Source organism: Phacochoerus africanus, chromosome 7, assembly GCF_016906955.1.
Source record: "Phacochoerus africanus isolate WHEZ1 chromosome 7, ROS_Pafr_v1, whole genome shotgun sequence".
In the NCBI taxonomy this organism is placed as follows: domain Eukaryota; kingdom Metazoa; phylum Chordata; class Mammalia; order Artiodactyla; family Suidae; genus Phacochoerus; species Phacochoerus africanus.
Window position 1 is genome coordinate 57,555,249 of NC_062550.1, and position 26,290 is coordinate 57,581,538.

The 26,290-nt window shown below is 38.4% G+C and overlaps 1 protein-coding gene across 9 annotated transcripts in view; it reads right to left on the minus strand.

Annotated features, from left to right (window-relative positions):
• The window catches only part of PLEKHA5 (pleckstrin homology domain containing A5), a 253,986-nt gene that overhangs the window by 33,010 nt on the left and 194,686 nt on the right, over positions 1-26,290 (minus strand). For 8 of the 9 annotated variants that reach the window (XM_047787454.1, XM_047787453.1, XM_047787463.1 and 5 more), the window contains 3 exons: positions 3,830-3,892; positions 1,232-1,312; positions 949-1,098 (listed from right to left, as the gene is read on the minus strand). In XM_047787454.1, coding sequence (XP_047643410.1) covers positions 949-1,098; positions 1,232-1,312; positions 3,830-3,892 — 294 coding nt within the window. Of the gene's footprint in view, positions 1-948; positions 1,099-1,231; positions 1,313-3,829; positions 3,893-8,380; positions 8,462-26,290 lie in introns of all 9 variants that reach the window. The other variant, XM_047787462.1, reaches the window with a different exon arrangement.

Here is a 26,290-nt window from a genome sequence, read left to right on the forward strand (position 1 = left end):
TTAAAAATAGCTGAGGTTTGTAATGTTAATTTAGTGAAGCTACATTGAGATTCTGGTAGCTTGCCAGCTTGGTAAACTATACTGTCTGTGGACCTTCATAAAAGGTAGCAGCCCCCTAAACACCTCACTGAAGGTACAGACAAAGTGTGTTAAAAGTTTCCATAACAGGTGTTTTTTTCCCCTTTGAAAGGGCAGTGTGGGCAGGTACTGTTACTATGTTTAGAAATGACTGCGTCATAGATTCTAAAGCAGACTGTTTAAACTCATAAAACACAATTTATAAAGTCAAAGTAGGACTTTTAGATTTGGTAATTCCAAGAGACTCCTTATAAAGTAAATCAACTATGGGTTAAAAAGTTCTACTAATTATATTTCCTAGCCAAAATTATCATCTGAACGTAGATCACACTGCAGCTATGAGATGGCAATAATGTTGACGGCTTCTTCAAAGTTCACAGGAGCCTTTTATTGAAAAGGTTGGTTAAATGAATCCAATTACTGCCTTCAAAAAACTATTCTAAATCCCTGAAATCCACAAAACATTTATTTTATTAATGTAACAAATTTTAACATTTTAAAGAACTTTTCATTTTCATAATATATAAACAGGTGTCTTACTCTTCCCTGTAAAATTATTTCACAACAAAAGGCCCACTAATTTAAAAAACGAAGATCACCCTTTATTTTTGTTATTAACTAATAATAACATATTAGGAGTTTCCTGGTGGCTCAGCAGGTTAAGGATATGATATTGCCACTGCTGTGGCGTGGGTTTGATCCCAAACCTGGGAACTTCTGCATGCTGCAGATGCAGCCAAAAATTTTTAAATTTTCATTATAATAAAGAAAAATCCTAAAGAAAGTCCAATTAAATAGAAACAAATTAAGTAGAAAAAAAAGAAGCACATAATGTGCTGTGACTCTTACCAGGAAAAAAAATTTACTTACAGCAGTGGCTCGAGAGAGTTCCCGACAGGTACTAAGCAGTCCGTTCTGTAAATCGTCCCTCTGTAACACCACGGTCTGAATGGCTGCTGGGTTATCTGCATTCATTTCTATCTCTTGGCTGGCTGACAGCAAAGCTTGCTCAAGCGTGTACTATTATAATAAAAATGATTACACTTAATGTTCTGCATCATCGAATTAATTCTTTTTTGCTTTAGTTATCAGTGTCCTGATAATAATCATATAAAGTAACATTGATTGTAGATAATAAACATAATTGTCCTACTTTCTCCTTGTGGAGCTGCTGAAGTTTCTCCTCCAGCGCATGGACCACTTTATCTTGTTCACATAATCGGCTCAGCTTGGCCTGGGTTTTAAGAGGAGATGTCTTTCGTTAGCAAAGTTTAATTTTTCCTGTTATTGGAGGTAGGCATAACAATAAAACACACTCAAAACAGCCGTGGAATAGCTAATTAGGTCAATCATTATCTCAGTAAATAAAAATTAAAGTACAGTTTTATAAAGATAGGATGCTTGAAAAATACATACAGAAGTTCCCATTATGGCTCAGTGGGCTAAGACCCTGAATAGTATCCATGAGGATATAGGTTTGATTATTGGCCTTGCTCATTGGGTTAAGGATCCGGCATTGTTGCAAGCTGCAGGCATAAGTCACAGATGCAGTTCAGATCCGGTGTCTCTGTGGTTGTGGCATAGGCTGGCAGCTGCAGCTCTGATTCAACCCCTAGCTTGGGAACTTCATATGCCACAGATGTGGCCGTAGGAAACAAACAAAAAATACGTAAATTAAAAACACATTTTTGACCATATTATTTAATCTACATAATTCAAAATATTCTTAGTAATAATCAGTCTCATATGACTTTAACAAATCTTTTTTTTTTTTTCACTTTTTAGGGCCACACCCACAGCATATGGAAGCTCCCAAGCTAGGGGTCTAATCGGAGCTGCAGCTGTTGGCCTACACCATAGCCATAGCCATAGCCACATCAGATCTGAGCCATGTCTGCAACCTATGCTATAGCTCATGGCAACACCAAATCCTTAATCCACTGAGCAAAGCCAGGGATCAAACCCACATCTTCATGAATACCAGTCGGGTTTGTTACTGCTGAGCCACAAGAGGAACTCCAACAAATCACTTTAATGTGATTAATACATTCTTTCTACAAACTGTGGGATAGGTTAAGTAATACACACAGTCCTTAATTTTTTTTTTTGTCTTTTTGCCTTTTCTAGGGCCACTCCCGTGGCATGTGGAGGTTCCCAGGTTAGGTGTTTAATTGGAGCTGTAGCTGCCAGCCTACACCACAGCCACAGCAACGCCGGATCCAAGCTGCATCTGCAACCTACACCACAGCTCACGGCAGCACCAGATCCTTAACCTACTGAGCAAGGCCAGAGATCGAACCTGCAACCTCATGGTTCCTAGTCGGATTCGTTAACCACTGAGCCACAATGGGAACTCCCGAAGTCCTTAATTAGAACACTAGATTCTGTCTTTATATTTTAAAAATTATGCACTTTTGTTCTTCAGAAAGAATGTGAACAATCACTTCTAATGGCAATAATACGAATAAAAATACTGCTCATGGAAAAAAATCGCTTTTAATGGCTTTAAAGTTTTAAACTTTGGGTAATACCCCAATTTTTTTTTTTTTGTCTTTTTGCTATTTCTTGGGCCACTCCTGCGGCATATGGAGGTTCCCAGGCTAGGGGTCGAATCGGAGATGTAGCTGCCAGCCTACGCCAGAGCCACAGCAACGCAAGATCTAAGCCGCGTCTGCGACCTACACCACAGCTCACGGCAACGCCAGATCGTTAACCCACTGAGCAAGGGCAGGGATCGAACCCGCAACCTCATGGTTTCTAGTCAGATTCGTTAACCACTGCGCCACGACGGGAACTCCCCAATTTTTTAATTATAGAAATTTGAGAGGGTATTTTAACAAAATTTCAATCCTGCAATAAACCAGTTCACTATATGTCTGAAAATAAAAACCCTGGACAAACTATAAATATGTCCCAAACGTTACTGCATAATGACAATCAAGCAAGAAATGTGAGGTTCTACTTTCTTTGCCATTTATCTATTAAAGTAACTACCTTATCTTTGTTAGACAACACAATTCAAGCTACACAAGATGGAGTACACTGAAATGAGAAGGTACGATTCAATGGAATTAAAACCAGGGGAAATGAGGAAAGAATGAGACATAAATGAGGAAGTCAGTGACCTAAAATAGGATTAACAACAGTAGCAAAAGAAGTGACAGAATTTCTAAGGCTGATACTTTCTCTAGAAGACAGACAATTTTACTTTGTCTCCAATCCTTCATAATTTTGTAGTCTTTACTGTCATTTTTTTTTTTTGTCTTTTTGCTATTTCTTTGGGCCGCTCCCGAGGCATATGGAGGTTCCCAGGCTAGGGGTCTAATCGGAGTTGTAGCCACTGGCCTACGCCAGAGCCACAACAATGCGGGATCCGAGCCGAGTCTGCAACCTACACCACAGCTCAGGGCAACGCTGGATCGTTAACCCACTGAGCAAGGGCAGGGACTGAACCCGCAACCTCATGGTTCCTAGTCGGATTCGTTAACCACTGCGCCACAACGGGAACTCCTTTACTGTCATTTAAGTGATTCAAAATATGTTCAACTGCTAACTACGGGGGTGGGAGTGAGCTGAGAATAAATAGGGAGTGAAGACTGAATTGAATCTAGGTGCAAAAGAAGAAGAAAATGTTATTTATTTGATGTTATTTTGGAGGGCAGAAAAGGGGAAATTTTTGTCATGCTTACATCCAGTGTTCTGGCAGAGAATATGACAGAGCACTGAAACTATATCGCATACAAATACTTACATCAATGTCTACTTCTTCAGGTCTGTATTTGTACAATGTGCCTCTACATTCATCCTGTGATAGCTATAAGGGAAAAATGTCATAGAGCAACTTTAAAAATAACAAAAAATTTCTAATCTAGCCTACAGTTAGGATTTTAGATTTATACAACAATAACAAAAATGGGATTTTAATGATTCATATACTTTTAAAAGTTTAATTCAAACACAGATCATTACAAAAATAGAATATTTAACAGTAATACAATATGCAGGATACATAAGAATGATGTTAACTGAAGCTTGTCAAACAAAATAATAAGCTGGTCAAACAAAATTATACAGCACCTTACATTTTCCATTTGCGAGACACACATTATTTTAATGAAAAATTGACAAATACAATCAGAGCAACTGTATTGAATCAAATTTCAAATCAGGCATATTTCAACAGTCAAAACCGTCCTTCACAGTATACACATAATCACACAACTGTGTATGTGTACACTCAAATGTCAACACATCTTCATACAATTCTATTAACAAAACCTATAACACATTGTATACATATACATAATATATAAACACACATACACAGTATAGACTTATCTTGTTCTTCTGTCTTAAGAACTAAAAAGATAATGGAGGAAAAGGATGGGTTTAATTGAAAAGAGGAAAAGCACTCAGAACTTCTTAAAACTGAAAGCCTATGTTATAGACGATGGAGAGTCAAATTATAAAAACTTTGTACGTGTTCACTGATACCATTTGTTTTATCATATTATAAGGGACTATTAATCAGTGTATTTAAACATTCTTTCTTCAGCTTCTTCCAAATATCTTTTGGTTAAGCAAATCCTCAATTGCGATTGTGCTTACCAAGATTTCGATAAGCCATCCCAGTCAGTTATATCACAGGTCATACCACAGTGCCCTTGCAGGCAGTATTTCACCATCACTCGTGGCTATCGACTTTATATTGAAGGATGGACAGTAACAAAAACATAGTAGGAAAATGTAACTGGGGCTCAATGCATGTTTATAAAATGGTCCACTTTTTCTCAAAGTGGGGAGAGGAGTAATGTATCCCAACTACGTCCTAGATGGGAAAATTAAATTTCAAATATACATATACAAGTGCATAAGAATATGTAAGTTACAACTATATATGCCCTCTCTGTAAAAAACTGCTTGAAATTGACATCTCAAGGAGGCACAATTTAAATAGTAGATAACTGTGAATAGATTTAGGGATGTGGAAATCAGGAGATTAAAAATGTAAACGTTCCAAACATACAATAAAATCCTGGATTTCCAAATTTCACTTCAAGACATTGCTTTCACGTACCTCATGCAAATGATTCTGTGACTACTTTAAGGGTATGCAGAGTGATTATTAAACCACAGAACTTTCATAGAAATGAACATCACATGAAAAATGAATTTAACAACAAAAGTCAGAACACTTGTGCGCTATTTTAAAATAAGGACCACTGAATATGTCCTGAGAAGTGCCAATTGTCATTCTAAATTAAAGCACCTGATCCAAGAAAAGAATTTATACCTGTATCTGAAAAAAAGCAATGAAAAATAAGTTAAAAAAGGAAAAGTTCTAAAATGATTAGATCCACCATAAGAATGTGAGACAATGTCAAAATTCATATTTCTTATTTATAAGAAACTAAAGATATAAAGCCTTTAGCTACTAAAGATCCACATATACTTTGCTTGATTAATATAAAGTTTAAGCCAAACAGCTTTACCAAACCATGGAAAGTATAATTTGAACATAACTAGTGGATAATGCTACATCTAGATAAAATATGAATTGTATCTTACGTCTCAGGGTCAAAAGAAAAAAAGAAAAGCACTTTAAAATGGAAACTTGTGGTTTCCCCTTGTGGTCTGCAGGTTATGAACCCGACTTGCAGGTACCTCAGCAACACTAGAAAAATAAGTGAAAGGGGCCTGTGGTAATTATACAAGTTTGAGAAATGCTAAAGCTTCAACATGAGATTATATAGATTTATTGACTGTATAAGAATATGTGCTACATTTTATTTAGCAAGTCAGAACTTTTTAATAGTAAGGTATCTTATACTTTTTAAAAACTGGCTTGACATCAGGTTGAAACAAAATCACTTTTGTCAAACTTCAACTGTCTATAAATTCTGTAAATCAATTATAATGGAAAAAATAAAAACCATAAAATTGAAAAAATTCAACTGTCCATATTATCTCTTTTAAGTATGTTAAATATATATATTTAAAGTATAATAATATGCATATAAAACGCAAAAAAATATTTTTATGGAAACACGTGATAAAATTTGACACCATATCCTAGGAAAACTAAAAAATGCTCATAGGGTTGGAGGTATTTGCTAATTAGTCTGTATCCTTTAAAGCAGCTATTTATCATGTGATTAATTTCATTGATACTAATTATGTTACCATTTTGGTACAAAATTACACTTGTGAAGGTGGCAGAATGATTAATAAACACAGAGGAATCTTTCAACTTAATGCTCACTTAGCATTTGCTTTGACTCAGTTTTAAGCCCTTTTTATTTGACAAATTTATGAAAATTACTGCCTAGGTAATTTCTCAGGTGTCCTCTTTCTTCTGAGAAAATGCAAACATGGAGGTTCTCCTGAGAGACCACTGGAACTGCTATGATTCAGAAAAACTGGTCATAAAACACTATACTGCCACTTTATTTTCAGCTAAATTTCAGGAACCTATTAACATAGCACTGCAGTGCAATGTCAGAAAAGCAAACCATCACAAGTGTGAAAATGATATTTTCTTTGAATAATAACATAATAAGGGAAATGTGGAGAAAAAATAAAAGTTTATTTCAATTTATAGAAATACATTTATTTATTTATTTACTGACTTATTAATTTTCTTTTTAAGGACTGCACCTGGTACATATGAAAGTTCCTAGACTAGGTGGAACTGCAGCTGCTGGCCTACTCTACAGCCACAGCCACACTGGATCCAAGCTATCTGAGACCTACACTGCAGCTCAGGGCAACGCCACATCCTTAACACACTGAGCAAGGCCAGAGATCAAACCTGAGTCCTCACGGATACTAGTCAGGTTCATTATGGCTGAGCCACAAAGGGAACTCCTAGCTGAGTGATTTCAATCAGCGATGACTTCTATATCATCAGCCTTGATTACTGATCTGTATTAAAAAAAGAAAAACCAAAAATAAAACCTGGCTTTCACTCTCACTGGAAATGAGCCAAATGTGAAGAATGAAAAGATAACCTATTAGAACAAAACGCCTCTCAATTCACGTCAATTAGCATTATATAAAATGAGAAACTGACAGCTTCAGACGCTGAAAAAGCAAAACAAATTCCAGAACAAATGCTAAGTTAAGGTTCTCAGTATGGCTTTCTGGAATGAATGGAAAGATTCCCTTTTCTTCTGAAAAGTAAAGCTGTTTAAAGATTTGATACTTTATCTCCTTCCTGCAAATTAAAAACTGCTCAATCACATAACATACTTTTAACTTTGAAAACTGTGCTCAGAAATGAGAGCCACCCTCCCACTAACTGCTTCAGTTTCCCAGTTACAAGGCCCATGATGCAGACCCCAGGGCGCCTGAAGCAATCTGAAGGCCTTTCTGGCCAGTGTGAACTCAAGGGATTTCTTTTTACCAGGTGCTTTGACATATTTAAATCAAAATATCAATTCATTTTTCATGTTAGTTAAGTTTCTTCTTCTGTATGGTTTTTCAAGTATTGTAACAGGTCAGAGGCCACAGTAAGTTGAGGGTGTTGAAGTGGAAGAAGCTGATGTTGCAAAACACATAGCTAAGAACATTTAGACCATGAAATACAAAAAAATTGAAGAGGAATGTATAAAATGACTTCGTTTGCAGATCTGCAGATTACCAAGGTCCTAAATTAAAGCCAGCCAACTCCAAGGCATGTATTTTGAGTTAGGGAAAAGAATGGAGGTAAGACATGGCTATTGTGATGACCACGTAAGAGGGAAAAGAATTCAGGGAGAAGACACTCCTGTATAGTAAGAAAGGGCTATCTTTAGGTTGTACCATACTGCAGTATAGCAGCAAAGATTTAAATAACTCCCAGACAAATATTATCTATTCCTAAAACATGGCTGGGGGTAGGGCGGGGGTGGCAGTGGTTGGGGAGGCTGCCCCTGAGAGGAAAAAAACATTTTTTTAAAATAAAGTTTTCCCTAAAAATCAGTTATAATGCTTTTAGAGTTAACCAAAATTAATGGCAAGTTAGTAACAATTTTGCAAATGTACTGCAGACCTCCAAGTACATATCAATCAAATACTCTGCACAAAAACTTCAGGAAAATGGCACACTTAATATTCAACAGCAAAATGTTCAGCAAAGCCATGCTAGGAACTGCAGCATCTTGAAAAGCAGGGATGAATTGCATTTTTCCAAAAGGACATGAACAAAAAATGGATTAAGAAAAAAGACTAATGTTATGAGTAACTCTGAGGATAAACCAAAACTGTCACTGAGGGATTTTGCAGATGATAAAGCAGTATCATTCACTGTCCAAGACCTTACTTGCTGGTACAGTTGGGGTCTTAGCGCCGAGTTCTCAATCATTGTGTGAACCATGGTGATAATAGGTTCATTTTCTTTCATCTATTTCAAATCAGGAGGAGCATACAGCAAACATCAGTTTACAGCACAGCTAGATTTGAAAGACGACACTGTAAATATAGCCTCTACTTTAATATCTTCCTAATAGTGCACTTGTTTACATTTTACCCCACGGTTGTACAGAATCAATATAAACCATTTCAAACAAGTATTAAATTGAACGCTGTAAAAATACCACCAAGGTTATGAAAAAGCTTACTAATTGCAATACAAGGTTTACTTTATAAACATAATCAAGATTGTCAATTAATGAATATTCCTATATATACTAGAATAGATGATAAAAGCATCAAGATTCAAAGGATGAACTAAAAGGTGACAAGCTATAAACTTAAAAGGAGAAAAATGGCATGATTTAATCGATTCCTAATTCAGTAAAAAAGCCTAAAATGGTATTTAGTTCTTGATAAGGTTATTCAGGAAAAAACTTAGGTCTCTACAAATATTACCATTTTCTAATATAATAATATATCCTGTCACTTGGAAATCACACATTTTATTAAAATTAATCTTGATAGATATTTATATATACTCTATTTTGGATTTTCTCACAATCTAACACTATGTAGAATGATTTCAAGGTCATGCAAACTAAAATTTATTTAGTAAAGAGTCAGTGAATCTCCCTGGCTCCATAGAAGGCTGAAACTGTGTTTCACATTTCCAGCTGTATTGTACTTAATTACTGCCTCTAAAAAATACCTGTGTTAGCAGGCTCTGGACTCAAGAGTTAAAGCATTCAAAAGACAATCACCATTACATAGAGAGTGTAAAAGGCCAACAACACCATCTGTACCATTTGTAAGCAGACAAGTCTGTTTGTAATTGCAATTTGCGACATTTAGTTTATCTAATGTTCATGCCCCCAGTAAGCCTAAGCATTTGTATCACGGTTAACAAATGCTACTTTACTGATTCAGCTAAATCTGCAACAAAAGTTTACAAATCTTAAGACTAAATGCATAAGTAAAAATTAAATCTTGAAAACTGTCTATAGAGACAGTTTCATTTTCGGTCTAGTTACCAATGTTTCACGTCAATAATATCTGTTTGGTTGTCAAATTAGAGCTCCTGTGACTGGTTTAATCTGCTTTAAAGACATTTTATTCAAGCTAAATAATTTATTTTTAAATCTACTCATTTACATATTAGTTAAATTCAAACTTCAATAAGGGACCAAGGCATTTATAGGTGAATTTCAGCCACACAGGAAGGAACTGTATTGACAGGCAGGACAAGATAAAATTTTACAGTGTTGGAAAGTAATAAATAGGCAACTATAGATATAAATTTTTCCTTAGCAGAAAGAAAGCTTTAATTACAGAAATTTAAGACCTCGCTATATTTTAAAGTTTATGTTTTAAAGGAATGCTAGTTATCTTAATCAAAGGTTGATCTTGGAATAAAGTGTAACTGCATTATTCTGTTTTGGCTTACTTATTAAGGGAACTCCAATAAATATGGTATTTTTCAATAGCATGCCAAGAAAATTAGAAGAATCCATGATTGAGAGATTAGGTGGGGAGGAGGTGGTTCAAAAGAAGGTTGGGAGAATGAATGTTAAGAAAAAATGCAGATCAGATAGTATCCAAATGTTAAAAGAAACTGCCCTGGAGCCTTGGAAATCTGGCACTACAAATAGGCCACTATCACATGGCTGACACGACTCCCACTTTTAAGTGGTGCTTCAATATTACTAGTGTTCAGACGCTAGGCCTGAGGAGTTTACTTTAAAAAACGTCTTTTAAAAAGGGAGAAGAGACAATATGGTTTCTGGAGAAGGGCAATCAAGTTGGATTTAACTAGTCAAATACTTGGAGAGGGTCAATATGCATGTTATAGAGGGAAGCCATGGCTGTGATTTAAAAATGCCTCAGTTTAATTTACCTGTCAAAGATCATTATATAGTAAGTCACCAAGAAGGGATCTTGCAAGAAGACACTGACTTAAAAACAGAAAAAACAAAAACAAAACAAAATACCAAGAGCAAAAATAACATTAAAAAAAAAGATTGAAGTATTGTTGATTTAAAATATATAATTTTCAGAAAGGTGTGCAACACGGTGATTCAGTATTTTTATAATTATAACCCATTTAAAGTTTTTGTTTTCTGTTTTTTTTTTTGTTTTTTGTTTTTGTCTTTTTAGAGCCATACCTGAGGCACATGGAAGTTCCCAGGCTAGGGACTGAATTGGAGATACAGCTGCCGGCCTACACCACAGCCTCAGCAATGCCAGATTTGAGCTGTGTCTATAACCTACATCACAGCTCACCACAATGCCAGATCATTAACCCACTGAGTGATGCCAGAGATTGAACCCTGGTCCTCATGGATACTAGTTGGATTCGTTACTGCTGAGCCATGACAGAAACTCCCTAAAGTTATCATAAAGTATTGGTTATATACCTTGTGCTATACAAGATATCTTTGTAGCTCATTTATTTTATACATAGTAATTTGTACCTCTTAGTCACCTACCTCTATATGATCCCTCTCCACTTCCGTCTTCCCACAGGTAAGCAGTAATTTGCTTTCTATGTCTGTGAGTTTGTTTCTGTTTTGTTATATTCATTCGTTTTATTTTTTAGATTTCACGTATAAATAACATAGAGTATTTGTCTTTGACAAAAAATAACATTTCAAGTATATAAACTGGATAGTGTCTCTGAGATCATTTCTGGAGTTGACTTTTTCATTATGAAAACTTTCAAATGTATACATCAAATCCTAAATATTAAAAGCAGAAACCATCTTTGGAAAGGGACAATTTAGTACATCAAAGAAATGAAAAATGTTAGCAGCAATTATTTTGAATTGTGGGACTGTGGATTATTATTTTTTCTTTTTCTATACTTGTTTACATTTTCCAAATTTTCTCCATTGAGTAGATACTGCTTTTCTTTTTCTTTTTATTTTTTTTGTCTTTAAAGGCCACTCCTGTGGCATATGGAGGTTCCCAGGCTAGGGGTCTAATTGGAGCTGTAGCTGCTGGCCTATGCCAGAGCCACAGCAACGCCAGATCCGAGCCTTGTCTGTGAACTACACCACAGCTCATGGCAACGCTGGATCCTTAACCCACTGAGCGAGGCCAGGGATCGAACCCGCAACCTCATGGTCCCTAGTCGGATTCGTTAACCACTGAGCCATGACGGGAACTCCTGATACTACTTTTCTAATTTAAAAAACATTACAGATGGGTCAGGGATAAAAATATTTAAACATGAAATAAACAACTTAATGGAACAAATACAGGCTCTAGAAAACACCCCTTGGTGACACAAAGAGGTTAAGAGAAAATCTTAGCACATATGTTCACAGCATGTTCAAGGCTGTTGGAGTCCCTTAATGCAGTGAGGTTCTGATCTAGGAAACTATTCTCAAAACCTTTATTCTGCCTTATAAATCTGTATCTATATCAGAAATTTACTGGAAGGAATGTTAACTAACTAAATAAGCTACCCCAATACATTCGTAAAAACCTATGACTACCTTATAATATCTTTTTTCTTTTTTATTACTGGCTACTTCAGAAATCAAAATTCAAGTTTATTTCTTTTTCTTTCTTTTCCTTTTTATAATCTCACCTGCAGCCTATGGAAGTTCCTGGGTGGGCTTGGGTTGAACTGGAGCTGCACCTATAGGCCTACAGCCATGACAACAACGGATCTGAGCCACATCTGTGACCTACACTGCAGCTTGCAGCAATGCTGGGTCCTTTACCCACTGCGGGAGGCCAGGGATTGAACCCCCATCCTCATCGACACTACTTGGATTCTTGACCCACTGAGCCACAGTGGAAACTCCTTATTTCAACCAGTGGTTCTTAACCCAAAATCACTTGAGGAGCTTGCCAAGAACAGATACCCTGATTCCCAGATAATTAAAACCTGCAACTTGAAAATCTTTGACAATGGACAATATAAAAAACATCAAGGTGACAAGCTGGTCTAAAGATTCCTTTGGTAGAAGTAACTACCATGTTCTTTCTGAACGTATTAAAGTAAGTCAAATGTAATTTGATAACAGAGACTATTCTTCAGCTCGCATAGTCCTTGGGATTTCACATTTCACTCCAGTTGGAGAGATGGGAAAAGTCTATCCATCGGAAGGTAGAAGCAGTAGGACTATTTCAGAATTCCTTGGGTGTCCCACCCATCTGACATCTGACCAAGGGCTGTTAGGATGACTGGGTGGTGGCCCTGTAAGAAAGGTCTGCACAGGGGCGTGGTCCTGCGTGTAGTGGTGGTCTCTTTGTGCGTGGCGTGCAACAGCTGAGGCCAGCTAAACACAACTCAGGATCCTGTACAGTGGGAGTTTGGTTCCCAGTCAACAATTTCCATGATCTGATTGAATTTTCCCTCTTTCCAGATTTACTGAACTGGAAATACTAGATTTGCTTTCCTTCCAAAGTGATCCCAGGAATAGGCCAGTCTTTTATTTCACTATATCTCCTCTGAAATATCTATATTTTAATACTTAGATACAGACCCATTTCTGTAACTTATACTGAAACAGGACATTCTATCTGGCTTTTGCTACATAAACTTTATAGTTTTTGAATTAAAGCAGTAAAATATGACCTAAAAATATACATAACACTCTATGAACACCTTGGAATTTCATGCTCAAGTTCTGGAGGGAGAAAAAAAAAAGATGGACCATCCAGCAATTCTCTTCTGGTCTGACTACTACAAGAACCCTGGAAAGCATTCAGGTACTGGTGCTAATAGCTGACATACTTTTGTTTTAAGGAATCAGAGCAAGAGAAAGACTGGTTAATATGTGGGGGATGTTTAATAACTTACTTGAAAATGAGTTAATGCTTTGCTTCCTGCTTTAATTCCTTCTTTGAAGTAAAAGGTAATAATATAGGTTTAGGTTCCAGTTAATTTCTAAACTATAAAGTTATTATAAAAGGTCCATTATTTTATAACAATAAAAATGAGAATGTATGATTCAGGAGGCATTACACTGTTTTCATAATTAACTCCAGCAACAATTAAGAAAACTTAAGGGGAAATATCTTGGAAGTACACTTCAGCGATGCCAATACATTTCTGTTTACAACAAAAACACTTACTTTTACTTGAAACTGCTAAGTCCAAATGTTTACAAAAACTACCTAGAAAATCTGATCCTTAACTCTGGCCTCTTTTGTTTTGAGGTAAGCTGGGCTAGTATGAATATAGAGCATCCTTTGTGTTGCTGTTGGAAATATCTTTTTTTTTTGTCTTTTGTCTTTTTAGGGCCATACCCACAACATATGGAGGTTCCCAGGCTAGGGGTCAAATTGGAACTGCAGCTGCTGGCCTACACCACGGCTCACGGCAACGCCGGATCCTTAATCCACTGAGCGAGGCCAGGGATGGTTCCTAGTTGGATCATTTCCACTGTGCCGTGACAGGAACTCCCAGAAATATCTTGATTTAAAAACTCATCACCAGGAGGCCTGCTACGGAGCACCAGGTTCAGCAATGTTTCTACAGCGCCAGGACATGGTTAGATCCTGGGCCAGCAAAGTGGGTTAGAGGATTTGGTATAGCAGTGTAGGCCTCGACTATGGCTTGGATCTGAACTCTATATGCAAGGAAAAAAAAAAAAAGAAAGAAAACATCACCAAAAAACTTACTCAAGGGAGTTCCCATTGTGGCTCAGTGGGTTAAGAATCTATGAGGATATGGGTTTGATCCCTGGCCTTGCTTAGTGGGTTAAAGGAACCAGAGTTGCTGTGAATTGTGGTGGGGGCTGCAGATGTGGCCTGGATCTCACATTGTTGTGGCTGTGGTGTAGGCCGGCAGCTACAGCTTTGATTTGACCCCTAGCCTGGGAACTTCCATATGCCGCAGGTGCAGCCATAAAAACAAAAGAATAAAAAAACTTAACACAATACTAAGCAACAATGTCATGGCTGGTAAGATCTTGAACAGAACTTCCCCACTGAGACCTGTGGGCTGGGAAAGGGTTCCAGGTGTGTGGGGTCGGGGACACCTCAGTCCTCAGAGGGCCCAACATGCTCCTGACAGCACTGCCTCCAGTTTCTGTCAAGGTGTGTACAAACATCACCACTTTTCTATGTGTGTTGTCCGTGAAAAAGGTTAGGAAGCAGTAGGATAGTGTTTAGGTTTCAAAAAAGCCCAGCCGTCTCCTCTTTCTTGGGTGTTCCTTGTCATAATGATTATCTATGATTATTAAAAAGTTACCTCTGTAGTTCTCAAACCTGACTGGGGGGAAAAAGAAATCACCTGTGGGGATTTTAAGACATGGAGGGATGGGTGGGCTCTGCAAGTCTGAGTGGGGGCTGGGGAGCAAAGGGCCTTGAGACTGTACTTTCTGAAGATCCACTAATAGTTCTGATAGGAAATCACGCTTGAGAAACCAGGGTCCTATCCTGGCACTAATTCAAGTAACTGAGGACCAACTCAGCATCATCAATAGGGAATTTTTTAAGGTCCTGAGGAGTTGGTACTAAATACTGGTCAGGATATCTGTGCAACTATCAAAAGATGAAAAACTTCAAACTAACGAACTAAACCTAAGTATACTGCGTGTAGATTAAAATATTCTCATCTTTGTATGAAATAAAGCATTAAGCAATTTAACCTCCTTAATAGATCTAGTGGACTCAGCAGAATCACAGAAGATCTGGGGGTATTAGCTAGGAATCCAATTTCCAACTATCAGTTGTTCCGTTATTCCAGCAATTTCTAATATCCCTTTCCAAATCTCTATCTCTACAGAAATAGACACTAGGAATGCAGAAGGAACACGAGATATTGTAACTCATTAGATAAATGCTCCTGCATAATTTTTAGGGGGAGGGGCAGGAAAGAGAAAGAGATTAGCAGTGAGCAGAGCAGGATAATCATTTGTATAATTCATCCTTGGGAAGATTAATTCTGCACTCCCCTTTTAGGTATAAGAAGCGGTTAAGCAGTGGCTTAATTGCTCTTTGAAAAGTTTATATAATAAATCATCTAGAATGGCACTGTCCAACAAAACTTTCTGCAATGACCAACGACAGAGATGTTGTCTATTTGAAATTGTGAACCATGTGACTGGGGAAATGAATTTTACTTTTATAAAAAGGCAACTAATTTAAATAGTTACATTGGGCTAGTGGCTACTATTTCAGTATGTCTAGAAGTTCTAGGCCAGTAAAATAAGTATAATTTCCCCCTAGATTTGGATTTCGTTCCCAGAAGGGAAAACACTTGCTCAAGCTCTGTCTAGTCACCGAGATTCCTTGGGTCTGAATTCTGTGCTAACAACAACAACAACTCCACTGTTTTTTTTCTTAAAAGCAAGCAGTCTGGATGATTTCTATCCATCCCACAGAGCTTTTGTCCTTCACTGATAACCAATGAGAAGACTCATTTCTGTGCTGTCATTTTCCATTTGAAGAGAAAATGGACTTTTCCTGAGTTCTTAAGGACCTCTTAGAAAAAGAATTTTTAAGTTGGGAATCTAGCTTAACAATAGCCCAAACCCCTGATAGCCTAATCACTGAAGAATCCATCTCTCAAGAATGTCCTCCTGTGTCTAGATCAATAAACTCTTAAGATGTGTGGCAAAAATAAAAGGCTAAGACATTTGACATGCCCAGGGGTGAAGCTGTGAGGAATGCAGGGGCCTTTATAAACAGGTCATTTGGATAATGACAATGTAAACGCCTTCCACTCTCAACTCCAGGCACATCTGAAAGTCCAAGAACCCGAGATTGAAGGGTATGACTCCCTATTGAAACCTTTCATTGTTTAACAGGAAGCAGGAAAATCTGAAGTGACTTTTTAAATAGCAGAATGTAAATAAGTCTCTTTGTAACTGATGGGGAAAAGTATGGAGGCCTGTTACTTTGGGAATTTTAAAGCAATCAGAACAAGTTTTCCAGGATATATATGTTATCTAATGGGAAACCCTTGGGAAAAATATTATTATTATATATTCAGAAAAATCAATGGTACTTTAAAATATATAGCTAGACTATATAATATTTCCTCTCTTTCTTCAAGGAAGAAAGATAGATTAAAAAAAAGAAACAAATTGGGACACTAACACAGAAGTCGGTCAAGTGTATCTGATAGTCCCTTAAAGGGAAAAAAAAAAAAAAGCATTTCTAAACTGACTGATGCTGTAAGTACTGGCTTCAGGAATAAGGTCCCTTTACTGAGAAACATTATGAAAATACCTCTAATCCAGCAGGACAAAAGAAGGGTAATCTCTATATTCACCACCTTATTTAACTTGCTGAATTTTTAAAGCCACCATTTTGAGATATACACCTGCGCATATATTTTGAAGGAAACTTTGAAGGGCTAGGCTAGTGCCTTTCCAAATAATTTACCTATATAACTTAACTTCAGCGAGTTTCATCTTTTCTCATCTATGAGCCTATAAAATTTTTTTTTAAAAATTAGAATCCATTTGGCTACAGGATAAATTTCATAGATTTGATTTTTTCTTCAGTGGCTTAAATCTACTTTCCTTGATTAATAACTGATCCTTGAACTTCAAGTAATGTATTATTACCTGATGCTACCATCTTTATTCCTGGCATCCCCAGGCAACCAGAAATAAAGAACTTGAAAATCCATTTTGTAAAAATGCTTTCTCATGGATATAATGTTGAAAATGGTTATTTTTTCCTCCTCTTTGCAAGTATTTTGTAGAATGATGCCGTTTTAAAGGGATAAAATACTCCCAAAGTGAGAATCTTACATCTCTGTTAGTAAAAAAAAAAAAAAAAAAAGGTATTTGTTTTGGCCATGGGTAAACCTATTGTAAAATATATTTGATCTTTAAATCAAATTTAAAATATCTTCTAGATATAGGATCCATATTTTATTAACAGCAATCGTATTCGTACTGAATTAAAACTGGCACCGAGTAGCAGAATTCCTGTCATTAATTCAAAGATTTATCAGCTTATGTTTTAACTACATAATCACATTCTTAGGTTGATCCCAGAAATGTTTTTGGCACTTATGCTCAACTTTATTTCCTTCCTGGGCTTTTAAAATCATTTAAGAATTCTACTTTGTAAGCTCTGACATCCTGCCTTACATTGAGCTCCATAAATCTCTGCTAAGTAAACTTTCTGAAAAAAAAAATTAAAATAAGATAGAATCAAACAAAAGCTACAATAATTGGGCTATAAATATTTGCTTTTATAAAATGCATTTTAGGAGGTGTGGGGAATTCTGTTTTCATTTTCCAATTTTGTTAAATAGGAAAATAACCAGTAGGTAACCCGGAGGTGATATTATACCTCAGCTTACAAAGATCGGCAACCTCAAAGAGATACATTCTAAGAATAACTCTACTGCTTTTGGAGGAAGTAAAAATAGATTTATGGGAGTTCCCATCGTGGCACAGCGGAAACGAATCTGGCACAGCGGAAACGAATCTGACTAGGAACCAGAAGGTTGCTGGTTTGATCCCTGGCCTCACCCAGCGGGTCAAGGGTCCAGCATTGCCGTGAGCTGTGGTGTAGGTCTCAGATGCGGCTCGGATCTGGCGCTGCTGTGGCTGTGGTGTAGGTTGGTGGCTACAGCTCTGATTAGACCCTTAGCCTGGGAACCTCCACGTGCCGTGGATGCGGCCCTAAAAAGACAAAAGACAAAAGACAAAAAAAAAAGATTTAAGAAAAAGAAAGAAATTTCATCAATATAAGGTATCCATTCTCGCTTTGTGATTGTGGACAAGTCATTCGACGTGACTGAATGGGGGGTGAAGGTAACTGGCCACATGCTGCAAAGCCAAGTGGGACACAGTATGTGACAGTGCTTGAAAACTGTAATGTGAAGCTTAAGCTATGAGGATGGACAGATGCTGGACAGGTGTAGAGAAAGTGTGTGGGGTGGGGGTGGATGGGTGCAGTGTTTCTGCAGCAGCTGAGAAATGAGTTGCTGGCTGGAGAAAAGGGTTTATGGGGAGGAGGTGTTTCATAGGTTGAGGGGGGTGGCAGCGGAATGAGGGTTTTGAATAACAAATCCCAAAGAGACTTGATTTTGTAGGGAACAGGGAGCTTAAAGTTTCCTGAGTTAGCAGAAGGACAACATGACAGGTACCTGAAGCAGTGCCAGGATTTGGTGACTAAATGGTAAGGAGGAGTTCTGTACGTAGAAGGTGTTTTGGCGGCCTCTAAGATCCTAACTAAGCACCGTGCAGATGTGATGTGTCAGCTAAAGTCTGTTCAGATAATTATATAGGGTGATTTTCCCGTTTTCAGTGAAAGTGTTTTTAAAGTACTTTTAAACTTTCAAGGTATTTTTAGCTTTCATATGCGCTTCAGGAGGCTGGATGACTTAATTCTGCCATTTTGATAAATGTGTGGACTCTCCACCTTTTGAGTGTTGGAACAGCAGGCAGGGTGCCAAGGACCATCATGTTCCGAGTTCTTCCAGGTAGCCTGCCATTTGTTTTCCTTCTCATCCACTGGGCTGGGAGAGGCTGTGTGAGCCACAGCTGGAGGAGCCTTTCCTCTTTCTCCTTGCAGACAAAACCACTTTACATCCTGGGTCTAAGCAATCAGCCAAAGGTCCTGATCCTTCTCAAAATCCAGTGAGCTCCTCCCCAAGAATGAGGTGCTCAATAAATGTCTGTGACATCAAAAGGGTTAAGGGTGACCAGTTTTCTGAACCATTTCGACTTCTTGTTCTTTGGTCAGGGAATTGAGGGATCAGATAACAACCCGAATTCTGGACATGCCAGGGATGTAATGAAGGCAGAATTTCCACATGGAGGTCTCCATAAGCAACTGGAGATAGCGGAAAATGCAGAGAGGTGTTGTAGGCGCCCTTTGTGCCCCTCGCTACATCCTCTTAGCCCATCTCCTGTTTTAGCTCTTGCTGTATGTCTGGGAGTCCACTGGGCGCTCACGTATGCATAACCTCAATAGCCGGGGAGTCAAGTCTCTCAACCCTTGGTCAGTGGATGATGGGAATGAGTACAAATGCCTCCCTCTTCTCTTGTTCAGCTGGGTAATTCTGCAATCTTCCTATTCATTTGTCAACAAGTATCCAGTCGCTTAGGGCAGTTGACAGTATATTCCTGCCTCCCTCTCTCCCTCCCCTCACTCCTTCTAGTACCTTGGAATCACTTTCCAAAGTAAACTTCCTGCAAACAGGCCTACATCAAGGAAGCCCAGAAACTAGAGATGAAGAGTAATGAAGAGACAACTAGTAAAATTATAACCAAGCAGAACACTAGGGAGCTTCTCTGGGATAGACCCCTTCCGTGTGCCCTCTGCTGTAGCTCCTCTCTGAAATACCTAAATAATAATTTATCTCTCCAGTTGTTTTTCAGATGCTAAAACCACTACAAAATGGAAGAAATAAACTACTTGATGATCATGAGCACATAGCCTTCCAGCCCTAGTGGCACCTCCAGCCCTACTGGCACCTGAGGACTAAAGTTACCATTTGTGACACTGCCCTTTTACTTCAACATCAACCAAAGAATTGTGCTGATTGTACACCCTGGGACGCCTCTCCCTCACCTGGCCTTTAAACATGCTTTGCTGAAACCCTTTGGGAGTTTGGGTTTTCTGACCACCTGTTCTCCTAGTTTGGTGCCTTACAATAAACACTGCACTTTCCTTCATCACAATCTGGCATCAGTAGATTGGCTTTACTGTGCACAGGCAAATGGACTCAAGTTTGGTTTGGTAACAAAATGATGAGTGGATGTCCTGCTGTAGAGCACTGGGAACCATATCTAGTTACTTATGATGGAGCATGATAATGTGAGAAAAAAGAATGTATACATGTATGCAAGACTGGGTCACCTTGATGTACAGTAGAAAAATGACAGAACACTGTAAAACCAGATATAATGGGAAAAATTAAAATCATTATAGAACCCCCCCCAAACAACGAGTGGATGAGTGCTCAGATGAGAGAATATACCAAGAAACAGGGAACTTCTCCAATTAGGGTTGAGATAAGTGAAAACCGTTAGCAAAAGGGACAGATTAATTTCTTGTAAGAAACAGGAGAACCATGATCAAATGTGTAAGCACCAGATAGAACAAGAGATCAGAGTATTGGCACACATATATTAAGTCTTTCCACATTCGAAATTTTCATCTACCTTCGGTCCATTTATTTACGTTCTGCCATTTTCATGCCATATCCTGTTTAAGAATTTTCTTGGTGTCATCTCCTTTTCTCTACCATTTCTATGATCAAATATGCAGGGGAAGGGAGGGACAGAAAGAAAAAAAAGGAGGAATGGGGTGCGTGGGAGAGAGAGATAGGATCGCTCTGAATAGCAAGGCAAAAGGAAATACAGAATTCTGTTATCATGTAACTAGTTTGGGTTAGTAAGTGTTAAATAACACACTTTCAATTTTCCAGTTTCTGTAGTTTGCTATTTTTCAAACACCTATTCTACGCCCCCTGGAAACCTTACCTCCTGTAGCTCTCAATCATCCCTAAAAATAGAAGCCCTAGGACCCCTTCAAATATTAGAGAAAATGGGATCTTGCTTAATAGCTCAATAGAATGAAGTTGCTGAATTGACAACAATGAAAGCCATCAAGAATCTTTTCAATCATCTTGTTAGCATTTCTTCCCTTATAGGGAAGCTGTCCTTCATGAACACAAAGAACAAAATGCAAGAAAGTACTCAAGATTTTTACCTTGAATGGCTTCAGTACCAATTACATACACTCAGTTAACTGTTCCTTGTTGCATTTCCCTTGGCATAGTATGTTTAAAAATGGTCAGAGTTCCTGTCTGCATAGAGTTTTTACATTGTGGTTTCTTGAAAGGATACAGAAAGCATGCTGATGAAGAATGTCCATGGTAACTAATAACAGAATACCAGACTTCTTTCAAAAGTCCCTAGTAGTTTTAGTGCACAGTTCATTAAAAAATTAATATTTATAAAAGAATTAATAATAAACCTGAATGCTACTACAAAACTTGCAAATTAGAAACTAACTTTTTCTTCAGGATGTTTTAGAGGTTAGTATAATCAAAAAAGACTCTTATCCTCTTCACAAGTATTTGGTAATTCTTTAAAAAAGGTGCTGATAAAAGACAAAAATTGAGCTATTGACTTGCAAACCTTAAAGATTTTCATGCAGCAAGAACATCACAGGAATGCTTGAGCTATATTTTCTTTTACTGTACTATGGCAAACTGGTTTGTCGTAAGAAGCTTCCATATTTTCCATGAAAATTTGGGGATAGAGTCCTTTAGCCATCTGGTGTTAAAGAATATACTATTTCAGGAGTTCCCGTGTGGCTCAGCAGGTTAAGTATCCAGCATTGTCACTGTAGCTGCTATGACCCGGGTTCAAATCCCTGGCCTAGGGACTTCCATGCATCGAGGGTGTGGCCAAAAAAAAAAAAAAAGAATATAGTATTTAATGTTATATTGAGAAATGACTAAAGTGTGAGTAGGTTCTAGCTGCGGGGGGAGACAGATTGGGCTGGGTAGGGGCAAACAGATTTCATTAAATTATCATAGCAGAGTCACATTCTTTTCACCAAGAACTTTTGAGTACAATGGGAACAGGCAACCTCCAACATAAAGTGCAGCTGGCTGAGGGATGTCCCTTCCTTTCCTTTTTTCATGAGATGTTTCTGATGCAATTAACTACAGTGACTCTTGAGGGGAGGGGGTAAAGGCAGAATGTCATAATTTTAAGGGCCATTTGCGAAAACACATTCAACTTTACAATATAATTTTATGTTTGAGAGATGAAAAATTACCTACTGCAACACCAGCACAAGGAAAGCTCACATCTGTAGAAGTCAAACTCCATTTATTGTAGCAGGTTTTCCCATAGGGGGAGGCTGGCTACTGGAGTGTATAATCATAACGGTGGGGGGAACAGGAGGGGAGAAGACAGAGAGGGCTGGGTTATATTCAAGTTTATCCACCAGGAGGCAGCTTACTGTTTACAAAAGGCCGGTAAAGCCTTTCTGGTGATCCTTCTGTCCACCCCTACCTACGCATCTGGATCTGCTATCATTGTGTACATGGAAAGCTGGTGGGAAGGTTTTAAGAAGGAGAAGGGAACATCACCTAAATTCCCTTCTAGTCACTCTTCAATCACTAACAGAAAAAGTCAGAAAGAAGCAAATGAGCAAGAAATAAATGAACGGGAGTTCCCTGGTGGCTCACTGGGTTAAAGATCTGGTGCTGTCACTGCTGTGGCGTGTGTTTGATCCCTGGCCCCAGAACTTCTTTTTGCTTTTCAGGGCTACACCTGCAGCATTTGGAAGTTCTCAGGCTAGGGATCGAGTCGGAGTTGCAGTTGCAAGCCTTCACCACAGCTCACAGCAACATTGGATCCTCAGCCCACTGAGAGGAGCCACGGGTTAAGGAACCTACATCCTCATGGACACCAGCTGGGCTCAGAACCCGCTGAGACACAATGGGAACTTCAAGGAACTTCTGCATGCCATGAGCATGGCCAAAAAAAAAAGTAAAGAAACAAACAGAGCTAAGAGCTAAAATGGGGTGAGGAAAATGGATGAAGGAATGAGAACACGTTCTAATTTCCCCATTTCTACTGGTCACCCCTTCATGACTGTCAAAAAAGCTCTAGGTCTTGCCCCACTTCTGCATCTGCACAGAGACCTTCCCTAGTTCCCTCTCCTCAGCTCCTTGTCTAGTTTTTACAATCTCAACTTCATTCCTTTGCTCAATCCAACCAGTCCTAGTCCAGGCTACAGGAGCCAAGGGCTAGACACTGGGACAAATCCTTTGAAGGGACAAGATTAAGAAAATGAAGTCCCTACTTCCCGTGTTAGGCCAGCTGAAGTAGAAACAAACCTACATTCTGAAGACCCCAGGTTGGCACTCTGAAGGCATTTTCTGAGGGAGACTTTTCCTTAATATAGCTAGAGTGTGTGACACTGTTAGTCTCATTTTTAGGCATATCATTGGGCTAAAGACAGCATTTCATGACCTGATTTGGGAATCTAACCACTGGGGCGCTATTAAAAACAATAACCAGTAGGGGTACAGGAACCAATAAACCACTATGCCCTCTCTGTATCTTACAGTTGAATAACAGGTGGTTGACTACAGTAAACTTCTATGGACGCCTTTTAATCCAGTTTCAGACAGATGACTTACATCTGGCTCTACAGAAACACGAGGAACTACTAATCATCAAATACATGTTTGGTAGGGTCATATAGTTCTACAACTCATGCTCAATCTTCCCTGTTCTGAGAAAAAAAGAAAAAACATAGAGATATTCTCTTTCCCCTCACCATCAAAGAATGGCAATGGGGCACTCCATTCTTCAGGAAGAGAAACTATTACAACTGCTAATAATATCAAATTTATGTCCAACTTCTTAGCAAGTACAGAGTTGTTCTAAGACTGTATCTATGGCTTTCCCCCCTCTCTCACATTCTGTTAGGTAGGGTGAAATTTTTCTTCCTCTTTCCTTCTTTCTTTCTCTATTTTGGGCCTCATCTGTAGCATGTGGAAGTTCTGGGGCCAGGGACTGAACCCACGCCACAGCAGTGACAATGCCAGGTTCCCAACCACTAGGCCACCAGGGAACTTCTAGGATGAAATTTCCATGTTTCACTTGATTTGGAACTGAAAGTTTCTCTAATAGTCGGTGATAACTAAGTGGAAAGAGAAGAAAATGAGTTACATTTTGAGTTTCTAAATAGAACCTGGATGAGGTGCATAAAGTATCCAGTTAGGATTCTTGTAGGTTCACAGGTTATACTTTGGGGATTTGTTATCTTAAAATTCACAAAAATGACATATAAACCTAGGCTCATCCTAATGAATGTAGACTTTGAATAATCTACTAACTGAGCTATCCAAGCGTAAACAAACTGTAATAGTGCACTTCAAAGTAAAACAAAAAGCAGAAGAAAATGCTGCCATATAAATAGTATAGCTTTTTTTTTTTTTTTTTGTCTTTTTGCCTTTCCTAGGGCCCCTCCTGAGGCATATGGAGGTTCCCAGGCTAGGGGTCCAATCAGAGCTGCAGTGGCTGGCCTAAGCCAGAGCCACAGCAACGCGGGATCTGAGCCACGTCTGTGACCTACACCGCAGCTCATGGCAACGCCTGTTCCTTAACCCACTGAGCAATGCCAGGGATCGAACCCTCAACCTCATGGTTCCTAGTAGGATTCAATAACCACTGAGCCACGATGGGAACTCCTAGCTTTTGTTATTTTTAAAAACACTTCAGTACATAATTTGTCTTCATGACGGTGATAGTTAGAAACCGAATTCTACTGCTCAAGCTATGGACACCAGCAGTCAAGAGTTTTGGATCGACTGTATAATATATAAATCTTCAGAATTTCAGATAAGGCATTTAAATTTTTTATTTTTTGTTTTTATTTTTTGTCTTTTGTTGTTTTAGGGCCACACCATCGGCATATGTAGGTTCCCAGGCTAGGGGTCTAATCAGAGCCGTTGCTTCTGGCCTACGCCAGAGTCACAGCAACGCTAGATCCGAGCTGCATCTGTGACCTGCACCACAGCTCACAGCAACATCGGATCCTTCACCCACCGAGCGAGGCCAGGGATCGAGCCCTCAACCTCACAGTTCCTATTTGGATACGTTTCCTGCGCCACGACGGGAGTTCCACATTTTTTTATTTGCTATATCAGAAATGAATTTGCCTCTGAAGCAACTGAGAGACTACCCTCTGGTTCTATTTTTCATGAACAGTGATAGGGATTAAGCTCACTTAAATCAGTTAAAAAATTTTTTTGATGACCGTGGAATCTGGCAAGGGGCATTTTATTGGAAGACTGGATTTTATTGCTGGCCTTAGGTTATTCTGATGATTTATTTGAGCAAGCAGAATAAGTGCTGAAAGAGTATCGATGAATACATGTTCTCTTAGTATGACATATAATCTGTAAAATGTGACCAGAGCCTCTGACTTTCAGGTTTTAAAATCTACTTTCAAATTTATAATCATATAAAATTGGTAAATCAGTTTATAAACCCAGGCAACCAATAATGCCTATAAAAATACACCTGGTCATCTAAAATAGGTTACCGGCAGTAATAAGATTAAAAGCTGGAAATGTCTGAGTGGAATCAAAAATTTTATTAAAATTCCAAATTACCAAGAATTCTTTCTATGTAACTTAATAACCTTACTGCTGATACAAAACATAGGATAGTTCAAAAGTAAATATTTCCTTTATATTAAACGCAATTATTTGAAATCTTAACTTTCTTTTGACTTATTTAAAGAGAGATTTTCTTAGGAAACCTTAAATATAAACACCTATTAGGGGATATCTGAGTATCTGGGCAAAGCCCTCACCATGTATTTATAATTGCCTAATTATTACCTAAAAATGGAAGTTCCCCGGCCAAGGATTGAATCCAAGCCACAGCTGGAGCAACGCTGGATCCTTTAACCCACTGTGCTGGGCTGAGGATTGAACTTGTACCTTAGCAGCAACCTGAGATGCTAGTTGGGATTTTTAACCCACTGTGCCACAGCAGGAACTCTGAGATTTTATTTTAATTAATTAATTAATTTGGGGGGGGCACCGTGCCCAAAGCACATGGAAGTTCCTGGGCCAGGGACTGAACCTGCACCACAGCAGTGATTTGAGCTGCTGCAGTGACAATGCCAGATCCTTAACCCACTGCACTACAAGGGAACTCCTAATTAATTAATTAAAAAACAACACACATTTATTCTCTTACACTTCAGGAGGCCAGAAGTCTGAAATCACGTCAATGGGGCAAAGCCAAAGTGTGGGCAAGGCCATGTTTGCTCCAGAGGCTCTAGAGGAGAACCCATTTCCTTAGCTTGTCATGGCCTAAAAAGGAGAGATTTTGGA